Raw genomic sequence first — 18,748 nt, 5'->3', positions numbered from 1 at the left:
TGACTAGATTAGGAAAAAATAGATGGAACCGGATATGTAGACAAAGAAGACAACTATCTCTACATTATGGAGTTGCAAAAGAGAATTGGAGATAAACTTTAACATTAAGGTGAGAATTGAAAATTCTAGTAGATACCAAGGTTTAGAACGAGACACTAAGCTGTCAATGATGAAGTGAAGATACAAATCAACAAAGCCCTGAGCTATGGTGAATGAGGAAATTGTGTGACTATTTGAGGCGTCTCCGATGCAATAAAAGTATTATCATACAAATAACTCGACGGACAGAAGCTGTTTATCCTGAACTGCGGTAAACTTATGCGGTTACAACAGCTGGATCTTGATGAGCTCGAAGTCTGCTCCAATGAAACCCAAGTATGTGAGCTACACTGCATAGGAATTCCACCTGCTGAGTGTTTTTACTGCAAATTCGAAACATGGGTCGGACAACAAATCTCCAGGAGGCATAACTGAAGAAAAAACAGAATCAGAAACTTGGTTTGGTGAAGGGTTGGAAGCAACTGGATGATCTTTGACTTCGTGCATGTCTTCTATAGGGGATAACAACCGTGAGAGTTTTGAGAGCGAATTCAATGCATGGATCCATCAAGAAATCGTTCAAAGAGGATTCAAGATGTTTTCCAATTTTTTCATAATCTATACAGGGCAATATATCAAGATCTTTCTGCTTGTTATTCGCTGGAATCTCACTTCTCCAGTTTGTAGAATGTTCTTTCACGGGATCACAGTTTATGGCTTTTTCAGCAGAATTAGCCTCTGGGTCACATGAGACTGATGCTTCGCCATTAGCATTGTTACTTGTTTTTACTTGCGGTGATGTATCAGCTTCTGCACGAGTAAGTCTCTTGGAAGTCCTCTGAGGTAAGTTATTCATCCACTTCCACTCGATATTTTCCTCTTGTTCTTGTGCCCTAGTTTTTCGCCCTTTTTGTTGACTTCTGGTGGTGTGTCTTGAAGAACGACAGACGAAGAATCTTCTTTTTCTCCTTCCTCCAAACCATTGATCTCCGGCTTAAAAACAATTTCATGGGAATATGTTTTGACCCTGTAACAGAGCAAAACACTGGTGGTCCTCGACTTTTCATGAAGAAACTTCATCGATGCAACAGTTTGTTTATGAACATAGAAGACTTCGATTTTATTAATAAAGAAGGAAATGTGTGGGGCTTTTTCACCGTTTACAACAAATTTCTTAACGATTTAATAAAATAACGTAAAAAAAAAATTTCACAAACTAAGGTGTCACGCCTCTTGAAGAGGCAGTCAAGAGGCGTGACTTTCTATTATTATTTTTTAAAAAAAAGAAAGGCAAGTCACGCCTCTTTAATTTTTTTTTTAAAAAAAAGCATGGCGTGACTTGCTTTTATGATGCAAAATACGCGGAATGAGCACATGTTAAAAGCTGTGATACATTAACTCTGACCCGCAACACAACACATGTTAAAAGTTGTCACACCATATTTTTAATAATTTCGAATTTATTATAATATTATAAATTTTCTTCTATAAATTGAACACTTATTCTCCCCTTTCATTCACTCGTTTCATATTTTTCTTTCACTCTTCTCATTTTTTCATCGGTAAGTTTTTGTATATGTTTCAAATTATTTTTTTACCTTTTGCATATTTTTCAAAAGACGAAGACTCAGTACATGTTTTTTTTGTTTTTGCAGGTTCTTTTTATTTGGACAACTTATATTAAGGTATGTATACTTACATAAATTATTATTTTAATTATTAAATTTATAAATAAAATTATTATTTATGTTAGACTAATTATGTAGAGTTATTATTATTTTTTTCCAATTTTAATAATTACGTGATTTAATAAATATACCTGCAATATGTATAAAGGGCTGCGATTTCTTGTTTTCCTGACTCAGAGGCGGAACACAATTCGTGATATAAATATGCAAGTACTGCACTTGCCCAACTATAACTACGAACCTTATGTATATCTTGCAGAAAATGCAAGTACAACAGTTTGACCGCACAACCTTCAGAATCAGGTAACATACAACCACCGATAACCAACATCGCAACACATCGGGAGTATTGTGCCACTTCTATGTCTGTATTGTTTTCATCAATTACTGTTTGTGTACAGTGTAAGTACAGAGTAGTCAACTTTAAACTGTTGGATCTGAAGTTTGTCTGAAGTGGCATAAAACCTAACCAATCATAACAATAAATCTGCCATACAGTAAACTTGCAAGATACATCAGTCCCGATGATAGGATCACCATCAACATTCAGCCTCCAAATTAACGCAACATCTTGTAGCGTGATTGTGGCCTCGCCAACTCGCAGGTGGAAAGTATGAGTTTCTCGGCGCCATCGTTCCACAAGAGCGGTTATCAAATGATTATCATAAACATAATCACCACATAAGAGGATGCCGTAAAAGCCCATTTCGTTTAGACATGATCGGACACGATGGTGTAGTATACCACTGTTCCACAATGCCCAAATTAAATTATCTGATCGACGCACTCTTAGGGTGTTATCCAAGTTGTTAGGCGTGATAAAATTAGATATATGTGTTTGTTGCTGATAAAGAACAGTAGGATCAACAGGTCCAGCATATAACGACATCCTACAATCAATAATAAGAATAATATGTTATTAGTATTATTATTATTATTATTATTATTATTATCATCATCTATCACTATATTGTATAAACAAAACAAATACAATATCAATTATAAAAAAATATAAAATAAAACATTAACTACAAGTAAAAAATTATAATTACACTAAAAATAATATTTTTACAATCTACGAGTTTTGAAAATACGAAGTTATTTTAATAATAAAAATTAAATACACACACATATTTAAATTTTCGAATCTTTCTTAAAGAATTAATTGAATCTAACGTGTAATTAATAATAACGATTGGAAAATGTATTTTATTAAAATATTTGAGAATTTATTTATTATTATTATTTTTTCGAAAAAAAAATACAAAAGTCACGGTTTTTTAAGAAAAACAAGTTCACACAAATATAAATACAAAACATATTATATTTACAATTAGTTTTATCCTAACATATGATTATAAAAATATTATAAATATTAACAATAACCAACCAAATAAACATATAACATTATCGTGGTTCATAATTAACGGATAGCGTATTTTTTAAAAAATAGTTATTTAAGTTAAAAAAAATTATAATCAAACATATATCAATAATTAAAAATAATCTATTTTTTAAAAAATAATTAAAAAATCATATCACTCTAACATACGAATTACAATTAAAATTTTTTTAACGTTTTTTTGTAAAATTTTAAAAAAATCCAAACAAGCATATGTCAATAATTAATAAAAATGCAACTCATTTTTTTTACTCTGGTTCTTCNAGGTCAGAGTTAATGTATCACAGCTTTTAACATGTGCTCATTCCGCGTATTTTGCATCATAAAAGCAAGTCACGCCATGCTTTTTTTTAAAAAAAATTAAAGGCCAGTCACGTCTCTTGCCTTTCCTTTTTTTTAAAAAAAATTAATAGCAAGTCACGCCTCTTCAAGAGGCGTGACTTGCAATATTTAAATAAAAATAATTAAAGGCAAGTACCTTTCCTTTTTTTTTAAAAAAAATAATAGAAAGTCACGCCTCTTCAAGAGGCGATTGTTAATTTTTTTTTTTTACGTTATTTTATTAAATCGTTAAGAAATTTGTTGTAAATGGCGAAAAAGCCCGAAATGTTTGATATCTTATGCACCTGATTGTAAGGTTTGATCCTCGACAACACTACTTTCAACATCTTTGACCGCCAATCTCTTATCTATGATCTTTCCACCTTCCATCTCAATAGCTAACAGGGGCTTATTGGGAACGTTCCAGGCTTATTTTCCATTAATGCACCTGTTCAGCCTGCAAAAATGATTAATTCACAAGGAAAATAAGACTTGACAAATTAAAAATGTCGATCACACCATAGATATCATGTGACTAGGCATATCCTGGGAGTGAACATGCAATGTTACGTAAAATTTGCAGTGTTGCACCAAAGTTTAAGCTCTGATCCCGATCAGCATTTTCGTCTGCTTCGCTTTCATTCGAATTCTTAATTTCCTCCTTTATATGTTCACGTTCTTCCACCGTGTTTACTGGTTGTAGCTTATCATAAAGCTCCACAGCTTGAGAATCATCTACATTTGCTCTTCGTTTCAAACAATTTTCTTCTGCCAAATTATCAGTGCTTGTTGCAGTACCTTTTGAGCAGGTAGCAAGCACCGGTTCTGATTACAAGAAAGAACACAATTCTCAAGTTAGAATTAGATAGTTACTACATTATTGCAAGGGTGTAAATCTTTCTTAAACAAGAAATCAACATCCGTGAACGAATGTTGTGTGCGTCCATGCGGATGTCTCATCGAGGTATATAAGACCTTGAAATTTAGTCAAAATTAACAGAAAAAACTAAAATATCAACAAATCTACTAACAGATTCAATTTGATCTCCCAAATCCTTGTTGACATTACCACTGTCTGGCTTGCACTCAACCCTTCCCGAATCTATTGTTTTGGGGTAAGGGAAACTTCTTGCATAGATCGGAAATGATCCACTAATAGGATCTATGTAGTACTGCAAATATATGAACAAACCAAACGAAGTAAGATTTTACTGAGTCTCATATAGAGAAAATGAAAGAAATTAATATGCGAACAGCATTCATCCAGAACTGACGAGGGAATAAGGGGGGATATACGTGAAAAATAACAGATATCGAAAATGTAGCTGAAGGATGGTAATAAACGCAAATGAACATAAAGATTGATACCCCCGGGATAGCCCGGGTCATGGGTTGTGCCCGGGTCAGGGGTATAAATTGTGCCCGAGCTTTTAGGAAAATTCCCGAGACAATTGGTAATGCCCTCATTGGTGCTTGGGTCATAGACGACTCGGGATATTAAATAGATAGCCCAGATCAGGGCAGAATTGCAGAAAGATATCATAAGCAACAAGAGGCCCGAACTCTCGGGTGGATTCCCAGCTGATGACTCACTACCCGAGAAAGCCTTGATATGAGCACCGCACTCAAGTACGCCAGTAGGGTAGGATGTAGGCGGCCGTCCTATCTCTGATACTAGGTGGTTGACAAATTCAGACAGACTGGATGTGACTAGTACAAGATTTGACATGTCAGGATATAGGGTACAATCAGCCGTCCTATTATAATTAGTAGGTAGCACGAAGAACGAGGTCATCATTACTTCTCCTACTATAAATATCAGGTGCTCTCTTTGCATTTAAGATTCATTCATTTTTTGCCTACACTCTTACACCAATATCACAACCATCTCTTGGTTACATTGGTTTTTTTGCTTGAATCCTTCACTGACTTAAACATCGGAGTGGTCACGCCGGACACCCCTCCGGCGCCCATTCACGAGTTTATCTCCTTGTCTGCAGGTCACAGGGAAAGCCATATGATACATCTTGCTTTTATTTCCTTCACTATCTTGATAGCAGATCCGGTGGAGCACCCGACCCGGTTCATCCATTTCACCCAGATCGCATCAAAGATTAATTTTTATTTATATGGACTTATATAAAAATAATTATTCGTTGTGTGTTGTTTATTGAGTTAAACTTAAAATAAAGTGATCAACTAATGTTTTGAGTTATTGGATTTTAATGTATCTAATAGATTTTGAGATTTAATGTGTAAAATGTAATTTCTATTTTTATGATAGTTAAAACAAAAACAAAAAATCAAAAGATAACAATATACATTATCTATATATGGGTCATGGTCTCCAATACGTACGTGATTGTGTTTCCTATTATCTACCCTATTATATAAAATAGTTTTGAAGAGAAATTGAAGGATACACTCAAAGAAAAGAGCACATAGATATGGAATCAGAGACACTCATAGAATCAGGTTGATAGTTTCTAATCAAGGTTCAATTTTTTTTTAAAAAAAATATCCAGAAATTCGAAACTACATGATCACCGCACAGTTTATACAGCATTCCAACGCTAAAAAAAGCTACTATTCACATGAATATAGTTTTTCAGAATACCAAGACAGCGTCGAGCTCACGGGGTGCCCATATTGGGCGCGCCCGAGTACTGCAGTCTGTCAGGTCAGGCACAAGCGTGTGGTGGCGCCCATTCTAGACGTGTAGGGGCACGATTTTGGGGTGTCTTTGCGCGCCTTTCCTTAATTTTTTGAGTAAAAATAAATAAATTACAGTTCATGTTTATTCGGTTTAAGTTTAAATTCTCAATTATTCAAATAATTTATATTTTAGATTTGCTATATAGATATATGTTCATCTTTCTCAACCTTTATTATTTGTATTTCGACATGATAATATGAAATCCTATAATCTGATTTTAAATAATTGATTTGTCTATTTCGTTTATGATGATTTATTATTTATTCATTGAAACTTTATTATTTTGTAACATAATTATCCAACACATTTGGAAAAAAACTTAAATTATCATTATTTGATTTACAGTTATGCATAACCTAAAATATAGGCAACATAGACCATTTTTGATGTTGTAATGTTTGTCATGTATCTTGTGAAAGAATAATAATCTTGAAATAACATATTTTTTGGTGGAATATAAAAATATGTTGGGACATGAAATAAATGAGAGTTGCGTGAGCGTAAGATTGGACTGAATTTTTTAAAATTGTCAATATGTATCCAAATGAGAGAGTTGAAAACTTATTTAAGTACAAGTTTAATTCATTTACAAGAATAATATATGTTTAAACATAAAGATAATCTTAGATAACTAAACAAGAAACATCACAAGTTTCATTTCAAATTAGACAAATTAGTTACTAAGAATAATGATGTGTTGTCGATTGTAGTAAAACATGTAGAGAAACAAAGTGATACTTCAAAAAAAAAAAAACAAGATGAAATAAAATGGAGTAAGACCCAAGGTGTGAATGACTCAAATAAATAAAATAAGAAGACCATGAGAGAAAAAAACAAGACAAGTATCAAATAGATTAATCAACGTCAAATACGATGATGAAAAAGAAACATGAAAATCAAATATAATTATGAATTTCTGAATTTAATCGAACAAAGAAGTAAGAAAAAAAAATTTAAAAAATATATATATGAAAAATATATTGAATGATTCAAAAATCTATATTGATTTACAAATTTACGATCAATATTCATATATAGTGCACTGAAATTCATTACCCACATATACAACACACATACTTTGTTACTAGTAATTTAAAATATATGAGTATTATATTTTATTAATAAATAAGAGATTTAAAAATATGAGTAAAGAAATTTTTTATATCAAATAATGTTATTTCAACTATCAAATCTAATTCTTAAATAACGTTTACCAACCAACAAAATAAATTCCAAATCCATAAATTTTAAAATCTAATTCCAAATTTTATTTTTTATTCCTCCAAACATCGTGAAAGAAATCATGAGGGCAAAAAAAAAAAAGGAAAGAAGAAACATTTTTTTTAATTTTTAAGGAAATAAGAAACATATTTTTTTTATTTTCGTAAAAAATTTTGAATAAAAATAAAATACCACTTTTATCAATAAATCCTCTTCAAGTCATTCACATACTCCATGCATTGCCGGCCACGTCTAATTGACTTAATAAATCCTTGTGCTGTGATAATTAATTTAATTTGATCCAGCATTCTTTGTGTAAAGTAAATACGACGATTTATAGGATAACACGTTATTCATAGTTAATCGAAAAATAAACATGTTATTTGTCAAAGATTAGCAGATACATTGAAATTAAAATCCAATAATGTTCCTTTCATCAATCAAGAAAAAAAAAACAAAACATTTCTTTTCCACAGTACAGAGGAAGAACTACTGTTTTTCACAAATCTATTTCAATATTCATTCACACATAGTGGTCAAGCAATGCTCAAACATATACAAATTCCACAATTTACCACACAAGTAAACATATGAACAATCAACACTTGTTCAAACATAAAATGTAGAACGTGAACCTCAGTTATGAATATAATTCCATTTTCAAAAACACCCCAGTAATTTTCTTGGACCAGTTCCGGTGGCGCGGTATTTTGCCGCAGTCTCCTCTGCCTTGAGAAGATCTTCCCCTCGTTTGGCTTCAGTTGTCGCTCGTTTTTCTTCTGCTGCCTTGTGGATTATAGCAACCTTGTTTTTCACCTTCTCTACGTATGTTGCTTTCTTTTTCTCCAGTTTTTCCTGCAGACCAATCATACATTCGGATCAAGAAAAAGAGAGAGGCAAAATATCCATTTTCTTGACGGCTAAGTGTCTACATCCCTTGTTTGATCCATCTCTTAATACACAGTGAGAATATCTTATTAGTAAAAGCAAACAAACTTACATCTTATTTCCTCATTCAATCTTCATAAACATATTTTCAAAAACACATATCCTAAAATGACAGAAATGAAACCAAAAACGGCCCTTGTTTTCCCCCAAAACAAATTACAAGAGGGTACAACTTGTTTATGAAAACGCTAAATTAGTTCGCAATACATGGTGTATGATCCGAGGTGGTTAAATTTTTTAAGAAACTCAATCCATTTCTAACACTTGCATGGGAAGAAAATGATTCGAATTCGGATCAGCTGATTGAAAAAGAAAAATAAACGTCATACAAATAAACGAAGACGGAAAATTACACTAATTACCTCAATCTGCTTAAGCTCGGCTTCTAGACCAGCTTTCTTGCAGTTTTCCCATACCGCAATGGCTGATAATTTCTTCTGAGCTCTGTAGGTAAATAGTTCAGTAGATACAAACCACATCAATATCCTCCCCATTTACATTCACCTTAATTCATATTATGCATGACTGTTCTAGCTAGACAATGTCTCGTTGTTAAGTAAATGATGTGTATATGATTTTGAGATACTAATTTTAATTTTAATACTAACAAAATAACTGGCAAATTAAACAGATAAAAATATTTTCTGTTATAGAGAGCCCGCACTTGTTTTCAGCTTTTGACTTCTCACTGTCCTCCCAAGCTCTGATAAAGGACAACCTCTTCTCCGTTGCTACCCGAGTTAATACTGCGTCTAAAATATAGTGAAAGAATTAAGCATTCTCTTGATTCATCCACTTCTCAAAACTCAAAAGAACTTAACGAAGGATTGTTTCAGTCTCGATTACCTCTGTCGATAGATCCCCCAGGTCCTTTCACATCAGCAGGTTCTTCACCAATACACCAGAAGAAAATTAAAAAATTAGGAAATATCTGCTTAAGTAATAGGTGCTCAGGTAATTACAAGGCTGCATATGTGTAGATTCAAAATTACTATGTAACTTTGAACATCAACATTGAAGAAATGGTGCTGTAGCAATCAAGTAAAACTTCAAACCAAAAAAAAAAAAAATGGATCCACTGGATATATTCTACCTTCTCGAAATTTCTTCCTTTCCCCTCGTGTGAGCTACATGTTATCCTTTTGGGTTAGTTTTAAAAGGCTAAAACAAAGATACAGAGTAAACAAATCTTCCCATCAGCCAAAGCACCAAAATAACTTCATCAGTGAAGTAAAATTTCATCTCAGAGGAAGGCACAAACAATCAGTGCCATCCCATAACAAAATCACTCTAAATACAAAACACTCCACTAGTTGATCCTGTTCCAATCCTAGTTATAACTTATAACAACCTTCCTTCATTAATATCCCAAAAAGCAACCTCAAATCGGATATCAAATCTACAGATCAAGGACCAATATCTCAGAAAAACAGAAAAAAAAAACCCTTTATTCCTTTACATGCAAAGACGACAAAATAAACCCAGAAATTTTGAAAGAGTTCAACACTTAAACACTAGCATACACGTGAAAATACAATAAATAAACAAACATATTAGAAGAGTGGGTTAAACTATTTACTTTCAAAGACAGCAAGAGCCTTGGAATCATCCGGTTTCTCTTCGGTAGGAGGTGGGACTACAGCCTTCTCTCCTGCTACATCTTTCGGAGCTTCAACTGGCGCCACCTGTGGCGGGGGAGGCGGAGGCGGGACATCCAGCTCCACCTTCTGGGCTTCTTCCACGGTCATCACTTAAGGAAACTTCGGTAATCTACTTAGTTTTGGCAGAAAACGTAGTGAGAACGTATGTGGGGTGACAGATTAAAATAGGCTGGTCGTAGTAAGGTAATTGTCACTTGAATTGAACAAGAGCTGGATCATTGGTACGGATGATGTTGCCCCTACGTGTTTGCCACACCATGCCCATAAGTTTAAATAATTAATTTTGAGAAGAATTTAATATGATAGATTTTTAATATAAATCTCATCATTAAATTATAATGAAATATTAAACTTAGATAATTAGGTGCTGTATATTACATCATNGACATAATAGTAGACATCTAAAAAGGATACCAACTTTTTATTTCAATTTTACCATTATATGATACTAAGATTACACTTTTGTTTTTGTTTTTTAAATTTCAACACATACTTTTATTTTTATTTTTTTATTTCAAAAATTTAAATATCAATTTAATCACTTCATAATTTGACAAATTTCACTTTATTTCATCAATAATGATAAAATTTATTGTATCGCGTGTACATACTAACTAGTCTATTTATTAAGTAGCTGTTTACTAATAATGTTAAAGTATAGTCCCCGCGTCGATATTTTCTTTATTTTAAAAAAAATAAAAATAAACAAGAACCACGTCGATAGATGTGCTAACATCAAACTTCAAAAAAACGACACGTAGCAAAAAATGTCAAAATTTTTTTAATTAAATAATATATGGAAATTATGACAACATTGACTCTTTAATTTGTTTGAAAAATCAGAATAGGTTTAAAATTGTACTTAAGAGTGAATATTTACAAATAATACCTCATAGATGTATGCATTGTTTGCATATTACCTTGATATCAGGGCTGTTTCTTAAATAGCAATCGTAATTTTGCATATATGATAAGGATAATTTGGATATTACATTCAAATATATAAATTTATTTCATCTAGTTAAAATCGTACCAAACGCTTAATTTGGATATTACATTCAAATATATAAATTTATTTCATCTAGTTAAAATCATACCAAACGCTATACATTTTATCACACAATCGTATTTATCTTTGTCTATCTTTTTTTTTATCCCTCGGAGCCTAAAGATAACTTAAAACTTGACAATTTGTTGATATTTGGCCAAACATTTTACTCACAATAATGGCAAAAATTTGTGTGAGACGGTCTCACGGGTCGTATTTTGTGAGACGGATCTCTTATTTGGGTCATCCATGAAAAAGTATTACTTTTTATGCTCAGAGTATTACTTTTTATTGTGAATATCGGTATAGTTGACCCGTCTCATAGATAAAGATCGTGAGACCGTCTCACAAGAGACTTACTCCACAATAATTTATTGATATATAGAGCAAATGGAATATAAAACATGGAAAAGGAGAAGGATTTCAAGAGTTCGTTTTAACATTAATTAGTTTAAATTGGGATTGTAAAAAAGTGGATTTTCCTTTTCTTTCTTTTTTCGACATGTCTTATTCAATGGGGAAAAAATTAAATGAATCTACATAATATTTAGATGATCGACGAAGTCATTAATCTTTATAAAAGCAAAGTTATGGCAAAAATCGACATAATAATACACAACTAATAATAATAATAACTACACATTTAAATATCATTCATTCTTTCAAACAAAGGAGGTAAATAAATTTCGCTTGGCATTGTTCTGCTCCAAAGCTTCTTATTTATTTACAGGCCTATAGTATATGTACTTTTAAGGTTACTCGTGAATAAGAAACCTCTTAAATGGATAAGAGATTTTTTTTCTAAACGAGTTGGAAAACCGAGGAATTCATGAATAAGCCGATATCTAAGAGAAAATACTGCAAACATCGACTCTCAGAGTATACTCTTCACAATATTTCAATGAGAAATAACGGATGCTACAATATTGCAGTGTCTGTCATGTCCACTGCAAAATTGCAGCGTCCAGGCTGCAAAATATATTATGTTAATATTCATATAATATAACAATATTATGCTTCGACCGACCAACTGACCGGTTTTTAAAATACCGATTCGATTACCGATCCAATTATAAAAACATTGCTTTAAACTATTGAGATCCAAATTAAGGTTCTAAACGATTGATGATTCATTCAATAATGGGGCAATTTGGTGGGGGTCTATCAGAAGAAAAATATTTAATTTGAGAAACTTGTATTAATTAGCCATCATCAATAAAATTATATTATAAGATATTTTTTGCAAATTTTTTTTCCTATAACTATCTAATAAAGCTAGATGATGATATAATAATTACTTTTGGTATTTTGAAGTGAACTTTCAAAAATAACCTGTAAATTAAAAAATAGATCAAATATACAATTTAGTAATTTCAACTTACTTTTATATAACGTTTCCCACAAATATTCACCCCATAACGTGGCATATTTTAATTTCAAAATTTGAAAAGTAAATTTCACACGTGTATCTTTTTGAGGTTGGTTTCTGATTTTTTTTTTTAAAAAATAATTAACAACTTTTACCTATAAATGATATTTTAATATTGTAATTTAATAAACACGTGTAAATATATAATATTTATTGATTTTGTCACACACGCAACATGTGTTCATGATCGACTAGTAAAAAATATTTGGACATCCGTGACTGGTTTAGTGCACTTTATTGAACCGCGACAATATTATCGCTCATTTAGTGAATTTAATTTATAAATTTGCGAATAAAGTCGGCAACTCCTAATTCAACTCTCCTTACTTCTCTCGATTTTCCCAAAATAATTGTTATTGACTATTGGCATAGCAACGCATTTATGTGATGCATTATATTTTCTAAATATCTAACGAGCATTTTTTCGTGATAACGAATTTATATTTATGAGACGAGTTGACATGTCTCATATCTATTAATAAAAATAATAATATTTTTGACATAAAAATAATAAGTTTTCATAAGTTTGGTCGGACTGGGATCTGTATTATAAAATCGACTTGTGGGATATTTTCACAAAAGTTTTCGTGATGTAATATTAATTTATAGCAAAATTATTGGGTGTAGTAATTTCCCATGCTGGGAGCACAATCAAAACGTTGCGCTTGAGTTATTGTATTATTTAAAAAATTTAAGTTAGCGTTACCATCAGGTGTAGCTTTTGATAAAACGATAAACATTTGAGTCTACGATTGATATTAGAGTCAACATCACATGTTTGATTCTCATTGATTGCAATAAGTACAATATTAAGAGGAAGATTATTGGAGTATAATAATTACTCTGGAGAACAATCGAGATGTCTCGGTCTTTCAAAAATTATAGCGTTATTCTTTAACAAATTCATCTCATTCAATAGTTGATTTTTCTATTTTTATTTATTTTAATCAAAGGCTCCTTGAGTAACTTTACTAAGAACCCTTCTTAGATTGAAAACGACTATAAAGAAAAAAACTTATTAAATTATTATGAACATAATTAAAACTTGATAATAATTTTGATAATTAAAACTTTTTTGTGGTCCATAATTTCTTCTATTATTCGAAATACTTCAATCAATCAATGTAGCAACAATATATAAAATCAAATATTACATAAATTGCTTAACAATGATTCGGGTCATCATTCTTCGACCCGACCATTGAGCTACATCAGCTATTATCTTAATCGTTTTCTTTATTTTTTATTTTTATTTTTCAGGTATATCCACAATCCAACATCAATACTAACAAATTTATTTCCATCAATACGATTTTTTTTTAGTTGTGAGAAAGAAATATTATAATCGAATCTCGAAACTAAGATCTCATCTTATACTCGTAAAATTGGTACCAAATGACCAAATATTGAATATGGTACAATGGACCATCTTTGAAAATAAACTTCATCCTCAAGTTCAATATGTGGTCATAATTTGTTGATCGTGTACCTACCTCTGCCTAAATTACCTCAAATCCTTTGAAATTGTCTCTCCTTTAATTATTATTNATTGTTTCTCGTTGAAATGTGAGAGTTTAATTATTTATTTAAAGAATTATCAAATATCAATACATCTAAATCGTGGCGCTCTTTAATTAAATAAAAAATCTGGATGCTCTTTTCTTGGGCTTGGGCTTGATCCGGGCTTCAAAACTAGGGGTGTCAATCGGGTCGGGTTTCGGGTCAATTCGCGATTTTTTTCAACTCGAACCCAACCCGAACACGAACCAATCCGAAAACCCCCAACCCGAACACGAACCCGTCTAACCCGACTCAACCCGTCTAACCCACTAACCCGAATTTTATTTAATTTTTTTTAAAAAAATTCGAAAAAATAAAAAATAATAATAATATTTTAATTTAAACACATAATAACAAATATGAAAGTTTAATTGTAGAAAATTAAAAGTATATTTACTAAATCAAATAAACAATTGTTAAAAAAATAAAAAATAAATATTAAATGATAAAAATTTATCATATAAATATACAATAAATTTTGTTCAAACATACAATATATAAAAATATAGGTAATATTTTTTTTTGAAAAAAAAAATCGGGTCAACCCGTGACCCAACCCGAACCCGCCAAACCCGAACCCAACCCGAACCCGAAAACCCCAACCCGAACCTGATTTTTTTCGTGTTAGATCGTATCGAGTTGACGAGTCGTGTTGTATTTTGCCACTCCTATTCAAAACTCGGGCACTTTCGTGGACTGATTTTTGTATATATTTAATTAGTGGTTTAATCTATTACTATTATAAATATATGAGTTTGAATTGTGAGCTTACCTTTTTACCCTTTTATTTATTTTATAATTTGTCATCTTCATTTGGTTATTTAAGTAATTTTTTATGTTAATTTAATATGTTAATTAATAATGTACTTAACTTTCATTTGTGAGTTTTCTTTTTTACCCTTTCATTTGTTTTATATTTTTCATGTTCATGGGGTTTTTAAGTAATTTTTCATGTTAGTTAATATGATAATTAATAGTGTACTTAATTCAATCAAATTATGTCATGTTCATGATGTTATTTAAGTAATTTTTTTTGTTAGTTTAATAAGATCATTAATAGTGTACTTAACCCAATCAAACTAATTATTGTTTTAATTTACTTTTAAATTTAACTTTAATCACGAAATTTATATATTTCCGTCAAATTCATGAAAAATATCTACTATATTGATGATAGATAATAATGGGCAGATGAAGGGAGATGGGTCGGATTGAATAAAAATAAATTATTAATAAATATTAAGGTTATATAAAACTTCTTTCTCCCATTTAGAATAAAGATATTTTCAAACTCTTTATGTGTCAATAGAGATACATGATTGAGAGAAATGTTTGTATGTAAGTTATTTCAAACACTGTTTTTAAGCTATTTATTCAATGTTTTATATATGCTGCTAAATAAATATTACTAAATAATATGCTTCATTTGATCATTTTGTGTTCTTGCAATGAGATGAGTTTTTTAACATAGCATTACATGTTTTGTTGTTATATGGCGTTTGTATTGATCATGTTGTGTTTGGATTCTTTATGTGATTTGTTTATTCACCGAAAGAAAATATAAAACAAAACCATATATCCCACAAAAATGATTATTTTTAATTTTTTTCCTTGAGATATTTTGTTAATTTTAAACACATAATGCATGTTTTCAGTTTGCTTAGATTACTTAGTTTGAAGCGACTTACAAAATATTAAAAATGATGAAATGTTTCTTCGTTTTTAGCTTACCATCTTCATTTGGTTCTTTAAAGTAATTTTCTATGTTAGTTTAATATGTTAATTAATAGTGTACTTAACTTTTATTTGTGAGTTTTCTTTTTAACCCTTTCATTTGTTTTATATTTTGTCATGTTCATGGGGTTCTTTAAGTCATTTTTCATGTTAGTTTAATATGATAATTAATAGTGTACTTAACTCAATCAAATTAATTATTATTTTGATTTTACTTATAAATTTATCATAATGTTATACATTTAAAAAAATTGCTAATATTACTAACATCTATTTTATTTTATTTCATTATTATAAATATGTGACTTTTATTTGTAAACTTCCTATTTTACCGTTTTGTTTATTGTCATTTTTCATATTAGTTTAATATGATAATTAATAGTGTACTTAACTCAATCAAATTAATTATTATTTTTATTTTACTTTGTAAACTTACTATTTACCTTTTTTTGTTTTATAATTTGTATAATGTTAATGATGTTCTTTAAATTATTTTCTACATTAGTTTAATAGGATTATTAATAGAGCACTTAACTCAATCAAGCTATTTATTATTTTAATTTTACTTTTATTTTAAATTTAAATTTTACTTTTATTTTTAAATTTAAATTTAATTACTTTAATTTATACAATGACATCAAATTAATAGAAAATCACTCTCATAATGTTATACATTAAAAAAATTATTAATATTACGAACATTAAAGTAATAATAGGAAGACGAATGGAGATGAGTGACATTGAAAAAAATTAAATAATTAAAAAATATTAAGGTCATATAAAACATCTTCTTCTCATTTAAAATAGAGGTATTTTAAGACTACTTATGTATCAACAAATATATGTGATTGAGAGAAAATATTTGTATGTAGGTGATTTCAATATAAACATATAAGTTATTTAGTCAATTTTCGATATATGATGTTAAATAAATATTATCTATTAAATATATAATTTTCATTTGTAACCTTACCATTTTAACTTTTTTTTTTTCCAATTTGTCATGTTCATGATGTTATTTAAGCTATTTTTTATATTAGTTTAATAAGATCATTAATAATGTACTTAACTCAATCAAACTAATTATTATTTTAATTTACTTTTAAATTTAATTTTAATTACGAAATTTATATATTTCCGTCAAATTCATGAAAAATATCTACCATATTGATGATAGGTAATAATGGGCAGATGAAGGGAGATGAGTCAGATTGAATAAAAATAAATTATTAATAAATATTAAGGTTATATAAAACTTCTTTCTCCCATTTAGAATAAAGATATTTTCAAACTCTTTATGTGTCAATAGAGATACATGATTGAGAGAAATGTTTATATGTAAGTTATTTCAAACACTGTTTTTAAGCTATTTAGTCAATGTTTTATATATGCTGCTAAAAAAATATTACTAAATAATATGCTTCATTTGATCATTTTGTGTTCTTGCAATGAGATGAGTTTTTTAACATATCATTACATGTTTTGGTGTTATATGTCGTTTGTATTGATCATGTTGTGTTTGGATTCCTTATGTGATTTGTTTGTTCATCGAAAGAAAATATAAAACAAAACCATATATCCCACAAAAATGATTTTTTTTAATTTTTTTTCCTTGACATATTTTGTTAATTCTTAAACACATAATGCATGTTTTCAGTTTGCTTAGATTACTTAGTTTGAATCGACTTACAAAATATTAAAAATGATGAAACGTTTCTTCGTTTTTAGCTTATATCTCAGAATATAAAGAGATAATATTTTTTTTATTTATTGGGACAAATGTATTTCCAGACTTCTGTCTATAAATCAGTATTCAAAATTTTTACAACATTATTATATTTTCTATTCAATTTTTTTTATTTAAATTGATTGAAAGTATTTGAATTTGAGTTTTTATGTGCTTGATTATATTATTTTTGTAGTATTATTTATTGTAAAATTAATAGATGGACTAAAAAAATTAGTGGATCTATGAGTCCTCTGGTAGACGACAAACATGGATAAATTGTTAAAAGAGATAATATGAAGTAGATTTTTTGTATACGATTTTGTTCTACTTAAATGATTATGCATGATTCTAAATTTTAATTGATCAGAAGTTAACGTATGTTTTGTCGTTGCCAAATATATTTTGTCAACGGTCTAATATTTTTCTTTGATTTAATGAAAATTATGTGACTTCGTATTATATTTTTATTTCTTAAGGTTTTATTAAAGGATTTTTCATGATGATTTTGAGGCACCAATTTTTCCTTTGTGTGTTTTTTTAAAAAGTAAAATATTTATGAAACCATGACGTTAATAAGGCGCCTTCTCTTTATTTGAAAAAAAATATTGAAAAATTTATAAAAATTTTGAATAATATGAGTTAGTATTTAATTTGAGAGTGATTTATGCTTTTTGTTGCTCGTATATACTTCAATTTCTTTGTTATTGTACTAAATAAATTATTTTTGAACTTTGAGTTATAATTTTTTTATGGAGGTTGTTTGTGTCATGAATTTTTTAAATTCATTTTGTTTAGTATTGTTGGCGGAAATTGATTTTTCTGATATTCTATTATTTGTCTTGTTGTTTATATGAAAATATGTATGAGAGTACACCAATCAAAGCCACATATTTTGGGTCTTATGTTCTACGAAGAGGGTAATATATGATTTTTGTTAATTATATAATTTATTGGTTCTTCATACATGTAGTTAAGAAATGAATCAAATNTTTGCGTATTACTATGTCCCTATTTCTGTATAATATAATTCAAACACATTTTTTTAGATATTTGAAATTAGGTCTAACTAAGTGACATGAAACATACACATATATATTTGAAGGCGTATTTAAAGCAAAATATTAAGATCAAGAATGATTCATATTTAAATTTCAACGCAGCACAATGAAAAAGAAATTGGAAAATTGTATGTGTAAACCTTTAAGGGGTGATTATGTTGCTACTTCATGGTTTGTAACATATTGATGCCATA

General features: G+C 29.6%; 1 protein-coding gene and 1 long non-coding RNA gene across 2 annotated transcripts; both read right to left on the bottom strand.

The window, feature by feature from the left end:
- Positions 1 to 47: 47 nt before the first annotated feature.
- On the bottom strand, positions 48 to 4,377 carry LOC140977101 (uncharacterized). Its single transcript, XR_012175364.1, has 3 exons — positions 4,042 to 4,377; positions 3,756 to 3,907; positions 48 to 1,066 (listed from the first exon to the last, which is right to left on the bottom strand). It is a non-coding gene; the product is annotated as an uncharacterized lncRNA (long non-coding RNA).
- A 3,421-nt stretch (positions 4,378 to 7,798) lies between these two features.
- Positions 7,799 to 10,213, bottom strand: LOC140977099 (remorin-like). Its single transcript, XM_073441666.1, has 5 exons — positions 9,915 to 10,213; positions 9,182 to 9,223; positions 9,000 to 9,087; positions 8,698 to 8,779; positions 7,799 to 8,242 (listed from the first exon to the last, which is right to left on the bottom strand). The coding sequence occupies exons 1-5, from the start codon at positions 10,081 to 10,083 to the stop codon at positions 8,048 to 8,050; spliced, it is 576 nt and encodes a 191-aa protein (XP_073297767.1). The 5' UTR covers positions 10,084 to 10,213; the 3' UTR covers positions 7,799 to 8,047.
- Between the last annotated feature and the right edge of the window lie 8,535 nt (positions 10,214 to 18,748).

Source organism: Primulina huaijiensis, chromosome 5, assembly GCF_012295235.1.
Source record: "Primulina huaijiensis isolate GDHJ02 chromosome 5, ASM1229523v2, whole genome shotgun sequence".
NCBI classification, from domain to species: domain Eukaryota; kingdom Viridiplantae; phylum Streptophyta; class Magnoliopsida; order Lamiales; family Gesneriaceae; genus Primulina; species Primulina huaijiensis.
The sequence above is the reverse complement of the archived record's forward strand: the minus strand, read 5'-3'. Positions and strand labels throughout refer to the sequence as shown.

Excerpts from the sequence above, each read along its gene's own strand:
- LOC140977099 (XM_073441666.1), bottom strand. The coding sequence starts at position 10,083 with ATGACCGTGGAAGAAGCCCAGAAGGTGGAGCTGGATGTCCCGCCTCCG. Across the intron at positions 9,088-9,181 it reads TGGGGGATCTATCGACAGAG|ACGCAGTATTAACTCGGGTA; the intron begins GTAATCGAGACT and ends ACTATATTTTAG. Across the intron at positions 8,780-8,999 it reads AAGTCAAAAGCTGAAAACAA|AGCTCAGAAGAAATTATCAG; the intron begins GTGCGGGCTCTC and ends ATTTACCTACAG.